The sequence below is a fragment of the Eschrichtius robustus genome, chromosome 9 (genome assembly GCF_028021215.1).
Source record: "Eschrichtius robustus isolate mEscRob2 chromosome 9, mEscRob2.pri, whole genome shotgun sequence".
Taxonomy (NCBI): Eukaryota; Metazoa; Chordata; class Mammalia; order Artiodactyla; family Eschrichtiidae; genus Eschrichtius; species Eschrichtius robustus.
In genome coordinates, this window is record NC_090832.1 from 19,047,685 (window position 1) to 19,063,320 (window position 15,636).

The 15,636-nt window shown below is 37.7% G+C and overlaps 1 protein-coding gene across 1 annotated transcript in view; it reads right to left on the reverse strand.

Moving 5' to 3' along the window:
- Nucleotides 1–15,636, reverse strand: part of ADGB (androglobin) — a 157,414-nt gene that overhangs the window by 63,359 nt on the left and 78,419 nt on the right. Inside the window, exons 14-18 of the mRNA XM_068551083.1 lie at nucleotides 13,667–13,796; nucleotides 6,930–6,966; nucleotides 5,879–6,065; nucleotides 4,621–4,684; nucleotides 826–928 (exon numbers count right to left, since the gene is read on the reverse strand). Coding sequence (XP_068407184.1) covers nucleotides 826–928; nucleotides 4,621–4,684; nucleotides 5,879–6,065; nucleotides 6,930–6,966; nucleotides 13,667–13,796 — 521 coding nt within the window. The remainder of the gene's footprint in view (nucleotides 1–825; nucleotides 929–4,620; nucleotides 4,685–5,878; nucleotides 6,066–6,929; nucleotides 6,967–13,666; nucleotides 13,797–15,636) is intronic.

The window sequence follows — 15,636 nt, forward strand, 5'->3', positions numbered from 1 at the left end:
CAATCATGGACCATGGAAACTATGTTGGGAATAAGAGAAATAAAGATGTGAGGAGATTGGACATAGAAAAAGTGGTAAGGTTGATGGATGGAGGTCCCAGTTCAGTCCAAGACCTGTAGGGGTGGGATTTCTAGAGAGAGTGAACTGGAGATTCAGGGGTGGGGGTCAGAGAACTTGAAATTTGATTAGGATAATACAGTTATTGTTTCAATAACGTCTAAAATATAACCCTGAAATTAGGGAGCCAAGGTGGGATGGAGGAAAAGATCTTTGGAATTGTCAAATCAAAGAAGAAAGAGTTCATGATTTTCAATAGATTTTGAAAGTATCAAGAATGATAACATGTGGGACTTCCCTGGCAGTCCAGTGGTTAAGACTTCGCTTTCCAGTGCAGGGGGTACAGGTTTCACCCCCGGTCGGGGAGCTAAGATCCCACATGCCTTGCAGCCAAAAATTCAAAACATAAAACAGAAGCAATATTGTAACAAATTCAATAAAGACTTTAAAAATGGTCCATATCAAAAAATCTTAAAAAAAAAAAACAGAATGATGACTTGTATAGGTGGAAAGAAAGACAGAGGGACCAGGTGTGCTCAAGAGGTGACCATAAGACCACAACAAGGAGAGGGACAGGTGGCAAGAGTGAGTATAATCCTTGATGTCAGAGGAGTAGGAAGATCTTAGGAGGTCTGGAGAGGGAATAAGTTCCTTCACACATTATACATTTTCCCTGAACAGAAAGTGAGTTGGGATCTCAGACAGTCATTTTCTCATAGCCTTCTTACCTCCAGATCTCAGACAGTCATTTTCTCATAGCCTTCTTACCTCCAGATTCTCCCCAGCGTACCAATGCAGAAAAGCAAATCAGTAGTTCAATGGGCTTTAGACTGTCCACAAATAGATAGTAGGACACACGTTCATCTGAGAACTGCAAGAAATCAGACCAATCATTGTATTTCATATCAGCCTATTAATGCTGTATTTTCCACTTCTATTAAAAGTACAATATCTAACATTTATAGAGAATTTACTGTGTTCTAGACACCACGATAAGTACTTTACAGGTTTAATGATAGGAAGAAAATCACACCGGTGAATGTTGGCAGCAGTCCACGGAAGCTGGGTCTGCAGGGCCTGTGTGAGATCGGCCACCATATCAGAGAGAGCCAAAGCTCTTCCCCATGAGTAAAGAAAAGGGATATGCTTATTCCAGAAATGACAAATAGACGAAGAGATTGAGCCCAGAGCTGAGCAGTGCTCAGAGGATAGGTCCTTAATAAGCAAACAGTCAATGGAGTAACTTTGGCAGAGAATGGAAATGTACTAAGGTATGCTACATGGTGGTTTTTGATATAAACCCTCTATTCCTTCTTTCTACAAGATCTTCAGAAATATACCCATCGTACGCTAATGAACCAAACTGGATTTTTGTTCCGGGCGTGCAAGAAAGTACTGAGCACAACTGGGATGTCCTTTGTGGACAGCCACATAAGGACTACATGAACATGATTTTAATCCATCTTACGTGGGTACCGTTAATATCCATAATTATGGATGGAGAAACTGAAACACAGAGAGGGTAAGTAAATTTCCAAAGGTCACAGCACTTGCAAGTAGAAAAGCTGAGATTCAAAAGTAGGTCTATCTATCTACCTGACTCCAACACTGATCTTCACAATTATTGGGCTATTATTGCATTTCAATTTCCCAGTGCTTCAGCATAATTTTGACTGATGGTACATGGTAAGTGTGTTAATTTGTCATTATACTTTAAAAGCTTTCTATACTATTGAACAACAATATTTAAATCACAAGTTGCAATACAAAAGAAAAACCTCTAGCAATACTGTGAAAAAAGAAATCCGTATTAATCAAATACAACAAGACTTCTAGAAATGCTTGGTACAATGTAACTATTTAAAATGATCGCTTCCCTCAATGTCTTCCAATAGTTAGCATTAGACACTTTATTTCATTTGTTTTCTTTTAGCTGCCACATGTTGGTGATAGAGGCAGTTGTTTCAAACACCATCTAAAACTATGAAGGGCCCTGCATTTGCCAGCGCAGCCTGTGTGGCTGAGGAGGGGATTCTGCCTAGAGATCATTTGTTGTCATTTTAAAGAGCCTGAGAATTTGAGGGTGAGGTGGCCCCGAGGCCACATTCAGGGGCTCTGCTCTGGTGCGGGGACCAGACACCTTTGTGAGCCCCTTGCCGACCCCCATGACATCTCCCAGGGGACAGCTAAGGCATGTGCAGCAGACAGGCCTCAGGCTCTGTGTCTCCAGCTCAGCTGGCAGTGCCTGTGGCCACTAAAATCAGGACTGCCTGGCCTCAGACCACGAACAATCCATGTTAAAGTTTGGGTACCTAAAACATCCTCTAAGAAAAAGTCATCATTTTCTCAGACCACTGATGTCAAAAAAAAATTCAGCGGAATGAAGGGACTCATAATGGATGCCGTCATTTTATTTCGCTAAGCCGGGACTTTACAAGGAAAATACAATTCTCTTTTCACCATCACTTCATAAAAATAGGATCGGAACAAAGAACAGGTGGCCATTTTCCGAACACACATACACCTATATATTAGGGTGGTGATGTATAACAAAAACTCATATGCAAACCGCTCTTAGTAATAATAACGACAGCCAGCATTTATTTTCACTTACTAAGTATTAGGCATTCTCCTAAGTGTTTTACACATGTTCTCTCATTTATTTCTCAACTCTATGATGTTGGTCTCTCACTGCCATTGTATAAATAAGAAAACTGAGGCAAAGAGAACTTAAATAGCTTGCTCAAGTCCCGCCTCAGATGCAATCTAGATTCAAAACCCGGCAGTCTAGCTCCAGAGCCACTCATCTGTTTCCTCCAAAGGTGTACTAGTGAGAAAGGCGCAGGTTTTACATCGGACAAACGCAGTTCTCGTGATGCTTGCGCCACTTACTAGTTTGGTGATCTTGGGCATTTTACCCAAACTTGGTCTGCCTCAGTTTCCTAACCTGAAAATTGATAATATAATTGTCCTTTCATTGAGTTTGCTATGAGGAGTCGATGTAATAAAGAACCTAGGTCAGGGCTAGGAACAGAGTCAGCACCTATAAATGACTATCATTTAAATATTGCCAATATTTTGAATATGACAACATTCCTAAGTTAACTGTAAACTGTATATTATTCTCATACCGTACTCTGGGTTCCGCTATTCCCAATTAACAGGTTTTGTTTGTTTGTTTGTTTTGTTTTTTGTAATATTCATAAAATCAAAGCATTCCTCTGGGCGTTTTTATAGATAGACTTCAGAACCAGGTCACCCATTCTGCCACCCCTGCAAACGCCACCCCAGTCACTACTACAGACCTGATTCTTACTTTCAGAGCAGGCAACCAGCTACAGAGCACCTCTTGAGGGATGCTCAAACGGTTTTCTCTGCCTGCATTTTCATCTCGTACAAGTGCAAAGGGAGAAGTCATCACCAAGCCTCCTACTTCCCCCAGCTCTGCATACAGCTCATGGAGATGTCGGGGGAGTATCACTGGGGGCTTGCAGGGCCCCATACAAGTGACATGCAAGTTTCAGCACAACTTAGTTTCCCAGGATATGTTTCATAGTTTTCCACAAAGTTCCACTCAATGTGACATTTGCTCGTTAATTCCTTCAACAATTTTTTTTTTCTTTTTTTTACCAAGCTCCTACCTCATGCCAGGACGCGTACTACAACAGTAAAGAAAAGGACGGAGTCCTCCTTAAGATGCTGATGGGGGAAGTGGCTGGGTAGGTGGAGGGGCACAGAGAAGTGACCATGCAGTTAGGATGGAGGGAGGGAAGTGTCGGGGTGGGGACAGTCATACAGAGTGCATGGAGTCAGGGTACTTGACCCAGACTCTACAGGCAGGGAAGGAGGTCTCACAGGGTCAAGGACATCCATGCTGTTCTGAAGGACTTCTAGGTGTTAGCCAGATGAAGGCAATAAAGATGAAGAAGAATGAACTCCAGGCAGAGGGAAGAACGTGGGCAAAAATAACAGAAATGATAGTGAAAATGTGCTTATATTTTAGGAATTGTGCGCAAGTCAGTAAACACTAATTGAAATCAAATGTAGTGAATTTATTTGTGCTTTTCCTTCATTTATTCATAAGTCAAAACTTCCTTTATGTGAATTTATATAATAATGCGGCTCAGCATTGAATCACTGCAACACAATCAGATGGATCACACTTGGGGATATGAGGTAGAAGAATTTTGCTTATTGTCTAGATCAGAGATTAGTAGAAGACCCTAAGAATTAAATATTTTTAATTAAGATTTTTTTTTTTTTGATGTGGACCATTTTTCAAAGTCTTTATTGAATTTGTTACAATATTGCTTCTGTTTTATGTTTTGGTTTTTTGGCCGCAAGGTATGTGGGATCTTAGCTCCCCAACCAGGGATCAAACCCGCACCCCCTGCATTGGAAAGCGAAGTCTTAACCACTGGACCACCAGGGAAGTCCCTTAAATTTTTAAATATAATTATGTTAGAAGTTTAGAAATGCTTGATAAATCCGAACGAGTTTTTCACTAGCATGATTCCGTTAAAAATGTAAGAAGGGAAAGAAAAGAGATCATAATCTATTTACCTTGAATTCTGATTTTTGAAAGTTAAGGCAATATGAACTTGGCTTGTGGAAAATATATATATTCCTGAAAAACATAATTTATAACAAGTTATTGTCATCATATGCAACAAAACAGTACTACATGTTAAGTTTCTCAGAAGCAAATAATTATAGGCAAAACAGGTAAAGATAGATGAAAGTTAAAAAAATAATAACAACTCAGAAAGGAAAAAAGTGGTTGCCAGGGGCTGGGGTTGGGGAAAATAGGGAGAGATTGGTGAAAGGTACAAATTTTCAGTTATAAGATGAATAAGGTCCGAAGATCTAATGTATAACATGGCAACTATCATTGATAACACTATATTGTATAATTAACATTTGCTAAGAGAATAGAACTTAAATGTTCTCACACACAATAACAAAATAAATATATGAGGTGATAGATATGTTAGTTAACTTGATGGGGGAGGATTTTTCACAATATATATGTGTATCAATTCATCACCACGTACACTTTAAATACTTACAATTTTATTTGTCAATTGCATCTCAGTAAAGCTGAGAAAAAATAATAACTGTATTGAATTAGTTTCCTGAAAGGGACAAAAATGATCTCCTTCAGTGAATAAACTGCCTTCATCTTAATAAACAAATAAGTCTTTGAGGATAAGCTGAAACTGGCCTGAGACTGGTTTGGCTATTCATGTTTCATGTGGACAATCAACTCATCCATATTTCCTTCTAATATTTTTTTTCTTGTTAGTTATCTATTTTATACATATTAGTGTATCTATGTCAATCCCAATCTCCCAATTCATCTCACCACCACCCCCCCACTATCCCCCCTTGGTGTCCATACGTTTGTTCTCTATATCTGTGTCTCTATTTCTGTCTTGCAAACCAGTTCATCTGTACCATTTTTCTAGATTCCACATATATGCATTAATATATGATATTTGCTTTTCTCTTTCTGACTTACTTCACTCTGTATGACAGTCTCTAGATCCATCCACGTCTCTACAAATGACCCAATTTTGTTCCTTTTTATGGCTGAGTAATATTCCATTGTATATATGTACCACATGTCCTTTATCCATTTGTCTGTCGATGGGCATTTAGGTTGCTTCCGTGACCTGGCTGTTGTAAATATCCTTCTAATATTTTTGTTTGATATTATATCAACACCAGACTAATATTGGCTTAACTCTTTTAAATGAAAGCTAAAAATGAATAGCTTATATACCCACTGTATTAAATGCACACAAAAATTTATATTTACTGAAAGCATACACAGAAGTCTTCAAAATCTAACCATATTTCTTTAGAAACACCATTATTTACTGCTGCAAGTTCCTCCTTCGATTTTTCCTGTGTTGCTGTTGTCTGGCTGACCAAGTCTCTTTCCAGACTGATTCCTTCAGCTGCATGGGCTGCATCATTCAATCCATAGTCTGGTAGTTCATCTGCGTACAGCAGAAGACAACCATGTCAAACAACCTAATTGTTAAATATTAAATTATTAAGATATGAAAAATTGTAGAGGAGAGCTCACATATCAAAATCTATTTTTGAGAAAATATTTACTGAGATAATAGTTTACATGCAGGCCTCAAATTTGTAGAGGTCCATACAAAGACCCATTTTCATACCCTCAGGAGAATTTAATCATAACTTACATGCAGAGTGTCCAGAAATTTTGAAATCACTTTCATAAATTTGTGCACACATTCTTTAGAGATTCAAGTTATAACACAAGTTAGCTGGTTTATGTATTTAAAATCTGCTGTAAACAGACATATTCATGTAAGGGGGGCTGACGCAGACAACAGAAGGAGAAGCAAAAACTTGAAAGATCTATTGTGATGGATGTATTTCTGTAAGCCCTGCAGTCAGTGATTCCGTAATCTTATTTTATGTTTATCAAGGAATGGCATAAAGTTCTCATACACTTTTCTTGAACCAAAATGTTATATACGCACATGCCACATAACACTTTTTTGGATTTCAGCCTTGGTCAAGTCTTTATTTAGGATCTGAGGAATTTGCAATGGTTCCAGTGCTTTGATCATAACGTGCATGCATTAAGACACAAGAACTTTACTCATGGGACTTTAATCAGATAGTCTTTTATTTTGACTTTAAGCTTGAATTTAACAAGTGAGATTATCTGATTTTTCTAGCCCAGAGCAGATTAGACTCAACACATCAGAGGAAGCCCTGGAGGGAGGCTGCTGAGAGCCAGGAGGAGGGAGAGCAAGAAGCTGTCGAGAAGCAGAGACCCTTTTGTGCTTTGATGTCTGTGAAAAAATGTCATGAGAAGATTATTAATTTACCTTTTCTGAGTATAGCTTGTGAAGCAGCATTACCCTGTGAAATGAAAGGAACACGTTAAGAAACCATTTATAAATTTGACAAAACATTACAGCTCTCTAAAGCACCACAGTTTTTAAAAGAGTTAATACAGTCTTTTAAACACTGAAGAAATAGATTTCTACAAATACTTACTAAAACCTACAGCAAAACGAAATTTGTTTTTAACCTTAAAACTCAAAAGATGTGAATTTGGCTGAGAGTTTAAATTTGTGACATTAAAATACAGAAGATGTGAGTGTATTAAACATTTGAATCTTATAATAAAAGTTAAATAAAAACAATAATATCCCCAAGTAGATATATTAGTTGGTATGAGGCACCTATAATTAATACAGATTGAGTAAAATGAGATTATGATTGATAATTAGTGTACGGAACCTAAGGATTATTTCAAATTATAAAAATGTTTTCTCAAATTTTTAACAGGGAAAATAAGCTTCACATGTATGACTCTGTTATCTCTGGGACACAATTAAAATAAGTATAAACAATAAAATGGTATAAATTTATACAGACTGATGGGTGATATTTTGGATGATGTAAAGTGTATGGAGAAGACAACAGAGTAGACAAAACTGAATACTAAGTGCTGGTGAGAAGCAAGCCCATCCATGCCTTAGGACCCCAGAAACAATTAGCAGGCATCTGGGAAGGACAGAATGAGATACAGGTTGAAAATAAAGGGATGGGTTGAATGTCTATATAAGGAACAGACAAATCCCCACTTCTCCCTAATCCCTTCTGGTTTAGCATCTATCCTTCTTCTGCCTAAACAGGGCACTGGAAGTTGCTTCAAGTAGAGAAATTAAATGAAAAGTCTCCAGATCTGGGTTCACAGATACCGTGGGAAGCAAGAAAGGTTACTACACAGAGAGGAGAGGAATTAAGTGAACATCCACATGCTGAACTTTGAGACTCTCAGGAACTCTGTGCTGCTCGGCTTCAATAACTCTGGTGGATAAGGATATAACAATCCTTATGACCACATTCCACCCAGCAGGGAGATTAGAGGACCCTTAACCTGAGACACTGAACAGAGCCAGGGAAAATCCTCAGGGAATCTGATATTTGGAGCTAGTCCCACCCCAAATGAAGCTCATTTACCCCCAATTATCTCAAATTAAAACTTCCAGTTGACAAGCTCTGTCCATGCCATAAAGCTTCTTCTAATCAGCAGCTCTTTAATTTCATAAATTCTTTAAATATATGTGTACAACAAAGTATTGCTAGATAACTGAGGGAAGAGTCTCATATAAAAGAAAGAAACTAATGGGTGTGGGTAGGGAGATTCATAGGAATCAGAAATGATAATATAGGGAGAAATTTTTAAGTTAGTAATATCAGAAAGTTAAGAAGATATTCATCTATCAAATAATAAACTATAAAAATACAATCAAGAACAAGAGACAGTTCTTAGAAACTAAAAATAGGAAAGTGAAATAAATTCAATAGAAAGTTTGGATGTAAAGTTGATACAAAAGACTCAGAGACGAAAACTAAAAAGCTTTTCAAAGAAAACATAGGTGAAAAGCTTCACGACATTGGATTTGACATTGGTTTCTTAGATATGACAATAAAAACACAGACTGCAAAAGTAAAAATAAATTGGGCTACATAAATAATCTTCTGTCATTCAAAGGACGTAATCAACAGAGTTAAAATGCAACCTATGGAATGAGAGAAATTATTTGCAACTCATATGTCTAGTAAAGGGTTAACATCAAGAATATATGAAGAACTTCTACAAAAACAGTATAAAATAAACAAACCCAATTTAAAAATGGGTAAAGGACTTGAATAGACATTTGTCCAAAGAAAATATACAAATGGCCAACAAGCACATGGAAAACGTCCTCCACATCACTCATCCTTAGGGGAATACAGATCAAAACTGCAATGAGATACCACCCTCACGGCCACTGGGATGACTACTGTTAAAGAAAAAAGAAAAAAAAAAAAACAGAAAATGGCAAGTGTTACTGTTATGTGGTGAGGATGTAGAAAAATTGGAACCTTTTTGCGCTTTCTGTGGGAATATAAAATGGTGCAGTTGCTATGGAAAACAGTATGGTGGTTCCTGAAAAAGCTAAAAATAGAATTAACATATGATCCAACAATTCCACATCTGAGTATATACCCAAAAGAACTGAAGGCAGCATCTCAAAGAAACATTTATACACCCATGTTCATAGCAGCATTATTCACCAAGTATCCATTGATGGATGTATGGATAAACAAAAGGTGGTATATGTACATGCACAATGGAATATTATTCAGCCTTAAACGAAAAAAATTGTGACATATGGTACAACATGGATGAACTGTGAGGACATTTTACTAAGTGAAGTAAGGCAGCCACAAAAATACAAATACTGTATGATTTCACTTATATGAGGTACCTAGAGTAATCAGAATCCTAGAGACAAAAAGTAGAATGGTGGTTTTAAGGGGCTGAAAAGGGGCAGGAATGCAGAATGATTTAATGTGTATAAAGTTTTAGTTTTGTAAGATGAAATGATTTCTGGAGGTTAGTGGCACAACAATGTGAATGTATTCAATATTATTGTTCTCAGAAAAGGAAATTCTTGAGGAAAAAGTATAAGAAAATTCTCCAGAACTGAAAAACATGAGTATCCAGGTTGAACGGGCTCATGGAGTACCTAGCACAGTTCATGTAAACAGACTCATTTACGCGGCCAATCATTGTAAATTTTTCTTATTCCAAGAATGGAAGGAATGTCTTAAAACATTCCCAGAGGGGAAAAAAAAGAGTCATACAGAACAGATCAAGAATCAAAATGTTATCTGTATTCTTAAGAGCAATGGTTGAAGGTAAAAGACAAAAGTTAAGGAACAGAGTTAAAATTCTGAAAGAAAGAACATCCACACTGGAATTCTACAACACGCCAAAATATAAATGAGGGGAGGGGGTGGAATACAGACATCTGCAGGCATACAAACCCCTCATAATTTTCACTTCCCACGCAATTTTTCTCAGGGAGTTCTTGAAGATGTGCACCACCTAAATTAGGGTATCAAGTAGCAGGAGAGCATAGTTTCCAAGAATTAGAAAATCCATCAGAGGAGAGAGAGAAAAGAAAGTCCAATGATGACAGGTGCAAGTTTCCATCAGTTGGAACAAGAGAAAGAGAGCAAAGGATTCCAGAGGGTGATACCTCCAGGAAAACAGGCGGCATTGGTAGAGTTATCTGATGTGTTTGTGTGGTAAAGGGGGTTTAAAGGTATTTGTTCAATGGTGTTTCTTTTTTTAAAAAGAGTGTTTGGGAAGGCTTCCTAATGTGTCATAGAAAAAAAAATGAAGTAATTGGTTTGTACAAAAAGTTGTGTAAGAAAAGAAATTTGTCTCTCCAATAAAAATCCTTCCACAGCTAGAATATTTTTTAACGGAAGAATACTTTTATTTATTACCATCCTTCTTCTATTACAGCCTGAAGTAATGATGAAGGTGGAAAAGGAAACAGGTAAATAATTAATGCCTGACTTGCACTAAATATTAATTCCTAAGGAAAGTCTGAAAACAGGCCTATTGTCCCTAATACCTGTATCTATTTTAAGGGCAAAGGTAGGGTAATTTTGCTATTTAAAAACATGAACTATATTAGGCTGGGCTAGTCTGAGATAACAAACCAATCCTGAAATTTCAATGGCTTAACACATAGGGTTAACTTCTCCCTCATATTCAGCCCATTTTGGGGGGCTCCTTTTCAAGGGATTCCTTTCCCAGTTGTGATGTAGGGATCTAGAAACTTGTATCTTGTAGCCTTGCCACTGGGATACGCAGTTTCCTGATGGTTGTGGGAGAAGCAGAGAGCTGCAAAGCCATGTGCAGACTCATTAAGTGCTTCGGCCTGAAATGGCACACCTCACTATTGCCTGCAGTCTATCAGCCAGATTGTGTGTCGAAGGCAAGCTCAAGAGCAGGGCCGGCCTCATGAGTGTGTAATCACTCAGGACACTGGGCTCAGAAGGGCCCTGTGTTCGTTTTAATGCTCTGCTGTCACTCTCTTGACATTCTTAATAATTGTTGAACAAGGGGCCCTGCATTTTCATTCCACAAGTTATGCAGCCAGTCCCAGTTACGAGCCAGGAGCCAGACCTGTGAGAGGCCTGGGAAGTACACAAGGGGCACTGAGACTCCCAGGGGGCAGTGGGCATCTCAGTCAGAGATCCTGCCAATCAAGCCACAATGCAGAGCCCTTCGCTTCCACCGTTAGGGCTCCAGCTGTTACGGCTCGTAGAACTCTTAGCTTCCCCAACAGCTTCATCCCTATTAGGTGAGAAGCATTATGTAACAGCTCAGGAAATCTCAACGGGGTCTGCTCTGGTATCCAGCCTCACAGCTAGAGTACTGATTGGACAAAAACTTGTGAAATGAAAAAATCTTGAAGACAGAGGAAAGTGGAGGTATGAGACGGTAAGTGAATACGAGAGTGCTAAATCCTTATCTTCTATAGCAAGAGGTCAAGAGATAATGTTTAAATTGATAGATGGAGAAAGAGCGGAATTCAGTCATTCAACAAATACGTAACAGTGTCTGTCATGTGCTAGGCATCTTTGCAGGTGCTGAGGGAGAAACAGTATATGATAAAGATCAAGATCTCTGCCTTCATAAAGCCTACTAAGAAATATGGAGACACATAGCAGAAGAAACACTTAAATAAAAGTGATTGACTCTGGGGAGGAAGGCTAAAGAATGAGGAGGGGTAATACAGGTTGGTTATTTTATGATTATCTTTTTGGTAACTTTTGACTCTTTAAAACTATTGCATACAATACTTTGAAATTAAGAAAAACAGTTTAACAATGTTTAAGTCTATTCATTCTTCTTGCAAGATTTCTCATCTGTTAGTCTCTGCTTTTCAACTAATTCTAAAAAATGTGTTTACCTGTGTGTGATTCTGTACCCTCCAATGTATCTTATACCATTTATAGAGGTTGGTAGAAATCAACTATGGTTCATTCACATAATGAAATAGTATGTGACTTTAAAAATAAAGACGCTCTTTAGGCATAGTGAAATTATCTCCAGTATTTACTAAGTAAAAACTTTAAAAAATTTCATAAAGTTTTGAGTAGAAAAAGGTGGAATATTGTGTGTTTCTTTATATTTACATAAAGACACCCTGAAAGTGTCCTACAGAGGGCAAAGCAGTGAAAGTGGGAGAAGTACTTACATGGAAACAAGACTTCTTGATGTATGCCTTATAATTTTATTTTTGAACATGCAAATATATTATGCATTAAAACCCTTTCACACCTACCACACTGGCAGAAGTTGAAACATCAGACAATATATGGGTTGGCCAGAATGTGGTGTGCAGAGAAAATTCTCATCCAGTGCATTTTATTGTAAGGTTAAAAGGTGAATGTCCTATGATCAGTGATACTCCCAGATTCATATCCTAGAACAGAGCTTCCTAGGCTAGTGTCCACTGGGGCCCATGGTTAGATTTTAGGAATCCATGAACATGGTTGCTTGAAAGATTATTTTCATCTTTAGCTGAAGTTCAGCATTCAGTTTTCTTCAGTTTTCAATTTATCAATGCAGGTGAGTAGCTACAGTGTTATTGGCAATAACTGTGGCTTTATCCATGAAAGAAATCACAATATTTTACATTATATTAGAGTTGTTGCAAAATCTGAAATGTCACATATGCTGATCACTACTTTGAAGTTACAGCAGTTATTAGGCCCATTGTCGGATTCCATGTGGTCACATCTTCCTGTCTACAGACACTCCTGTAACCTGAACTGCCCAACTATCTGGCAGCTATCCTTTAGTATACCTTCAACCACCAAATCGTGAAGTTGTATGTTCACACGGTGCTAACCCAGACAGCTGTTCTGCTTTCCACTGTTCCCTGTTGCCAATACTCAGCTCACACGCAGAAAGAGATAAGTTGTATTCAGTGTGTGTTTTAGAAAATTGACAAAGGGAGACATAACACATAAAAGTTCACAAACCCTGGAACTACAGAAACTCTTGCGTGTGTGTACAGGGACAGTCAAGATGAGTCATGGTACCACTGCTTGCAATAGCAAGAAACAAAAAGCAATGAATGTAGCCATTAACACTGTGAAAGATGTTTTTAAATGGTAGACTAGTTATGTATTAAATACCTTTGACCAGTGAAATGAATGAACTGTAACATGTGGCAAAAGAGACAAATCTCATAAACAACATTAAGAAATCCCAGAAGAATTAACACAAGAGTCCACAAAAATAAAATGAGGATGACAATGAAACCAAGCTATATATTGTTCATAAACGTGTACATAACTGACAAAATTAGAAGAGTGTGGAGCTGACAAATACCAGACCCTGTATGGCAGGTAGGAGATACAATTCAGAAGAGACACACGTGGAACTTCCCTGGTGGTCCAGTGTTTAAGACTCTGTGCTTCCACTGCAGGGGGCACGGGTTCAATCCCTGGTTGGGGAACTAAGATCCCACATGCCATGCGGTGCACCCCCCCCAAAAAAAGAGAACACAGGAGACATCTATGAGAGATGAATATTCCACTTTCTAATCTAGAAGATGGGTACGTAAGAAGTTTATTTTCAGTATTCTTTATTCTGCTCAAATGCATTTATGTATAATATATTTCACAATTTAAGAAAAAAATTTTTTATAGTTAAGAATCAGGCTAATAATAAGAGTAACATAGTTACCTGAGACATATTTCTTGTCAACTGACTTAAGCCTGTCTGGCTAAAGGTTGTAGTTTCATCATTTTCAGTAAGGGAAGATAAACCAGATCCTGGAAGCACCCCTTTCTTAATCAAAGATCGTACAAAATGACTAATGGAAAAAAAAACTTCTGTTATCTTAATCTCTTGTTTAAAGCTACTAATAAATAACTGCAGCTTTTATTGAGATATACTTGACATATAACATTATATTAGTTTCAGGTATACAACATGTTGATTCAATATTTGTATATGTGGCAAAATGATAACTACAATTCTAGTTAACGTAGGCCACCACACACAGTTACAATTTTTTTTCCTTGTGATAAGAACGTTTAAGGTCCACTCTCTTAGTAACTTTCAAATATACAACACAGTATTATTAACGATAGTCACCATGCTGCACATTATAGCCCCAGGACTTACTTATTTTACAACAGGAACTTTGTCCCTTTTGACCCCCATCACCCATTTCATCCACCCCCATGCCCTGCCTCTGGCAGTCATCAGTCTGTTCTCCTGTACTCTGTATCTATGAGCATGTTTGCTTGTCTGTCTTTTTTAGATTCCACGTATAAGTGGGATCATAAGGTATTTGTCTTTCTCTGTCTGACTTATTTCACTTGAGATATCCTCAAGGTCCATCTATGTTGTCACAAAAATGGCAAGATTTCCTTCGTTTTGAATGGCTGAATAATATTCCGTTGCATAGTGATGTTTGGTCAACCATAGAAAGTTCTGATTTTTTTAATTTTATCATTCTCATTCTTTTACAACCAGTAATTTCTTTTGCTTCATGTTAAAAATATTTAATTGCTATATATACTACTGAAGCAATATTCTCTATCAGTCACTGCAATGGTGTAAAAATTTTCTGGAACGCTATTTATTGCAAAGCTATGGTGGCCATCGTTGAATGTTGATGATCAGAACACATAGGAACACATAGGCATTTAGAAGTGATTTAATTAAGTATCAGAGTAATGTAGCAGTGAAATAGGGCTTGGAGTCAAAAATTTAATGATGCGTGTTGAGCCCTTAAGTTTACAACTGTGATATTTATACTAGCTACCCAAGCGTACAGTATTTTCTTTCAAGTTATTGCTGACATGACCCCAAATCAATGTTGCCACAGCTAGAAGTTTATGGGTACAATAAAAAGATATTTGTTATAGTACAAATATATTAGGTGTTTCAAAGATAAAATTAAATTTCATGTATATAGAACTTCCCATACTTTTGGATTTTTCCTTGCTAGTGTTCTGTAAAACTTGGTTCACCTCAAGCTAAATGTCTCTGAAACTGCCACTAGAGGGTAGCACAAACATATCTGTGAGGCTCTGATTCTTTAAAACAAGGCCAGGAGCCAGGACTGGGCAAACTGGGCATGTTGTTGCTACAGTGACAGTGTTCCAAGGAAAGGCAGTTGCATAGCACTCATTCTCCAGGGCTCGCCAAAAAACCGGCTTGCTCTTATGCTGACCTGAGAACTCTGACTGTACAGCAGTCAGGTACAAGGAAATGCCATTCACATATTTTTGCTTTTGGCTCTGCCAGATAAAATGGATATACTAGGGAATTCATAACAGGTTCAAGCAGTGAATAGATTAGTTGAATCCAATCAAGTGTTGAAGTCACCTAGACCTGGGTTAAAGAATTTCATCCAACTTAATTAGGTAAAAAAGCTGAAAGAAAGCATAAGAAAATTAAGTAAGAGAGTCAACGTTGGAAGTTCAGGTTATGAAACCAACGCATTTGTGGTCTCTCTTGGCATAGGGATTCTAGAAGTCTGTGTGTGACAGTTTGAATCCTGAGAAAATGTGTCCTGGTGGTGTATGCAGCTCTGGTTCATACAATCCGCAAAACATTTGAGTAATATGCAATCTCAATAAGCTAAGAGATAATCAAAAATTATTTGGAATGGTAAAATCATCATCTTAGTGGATAACACT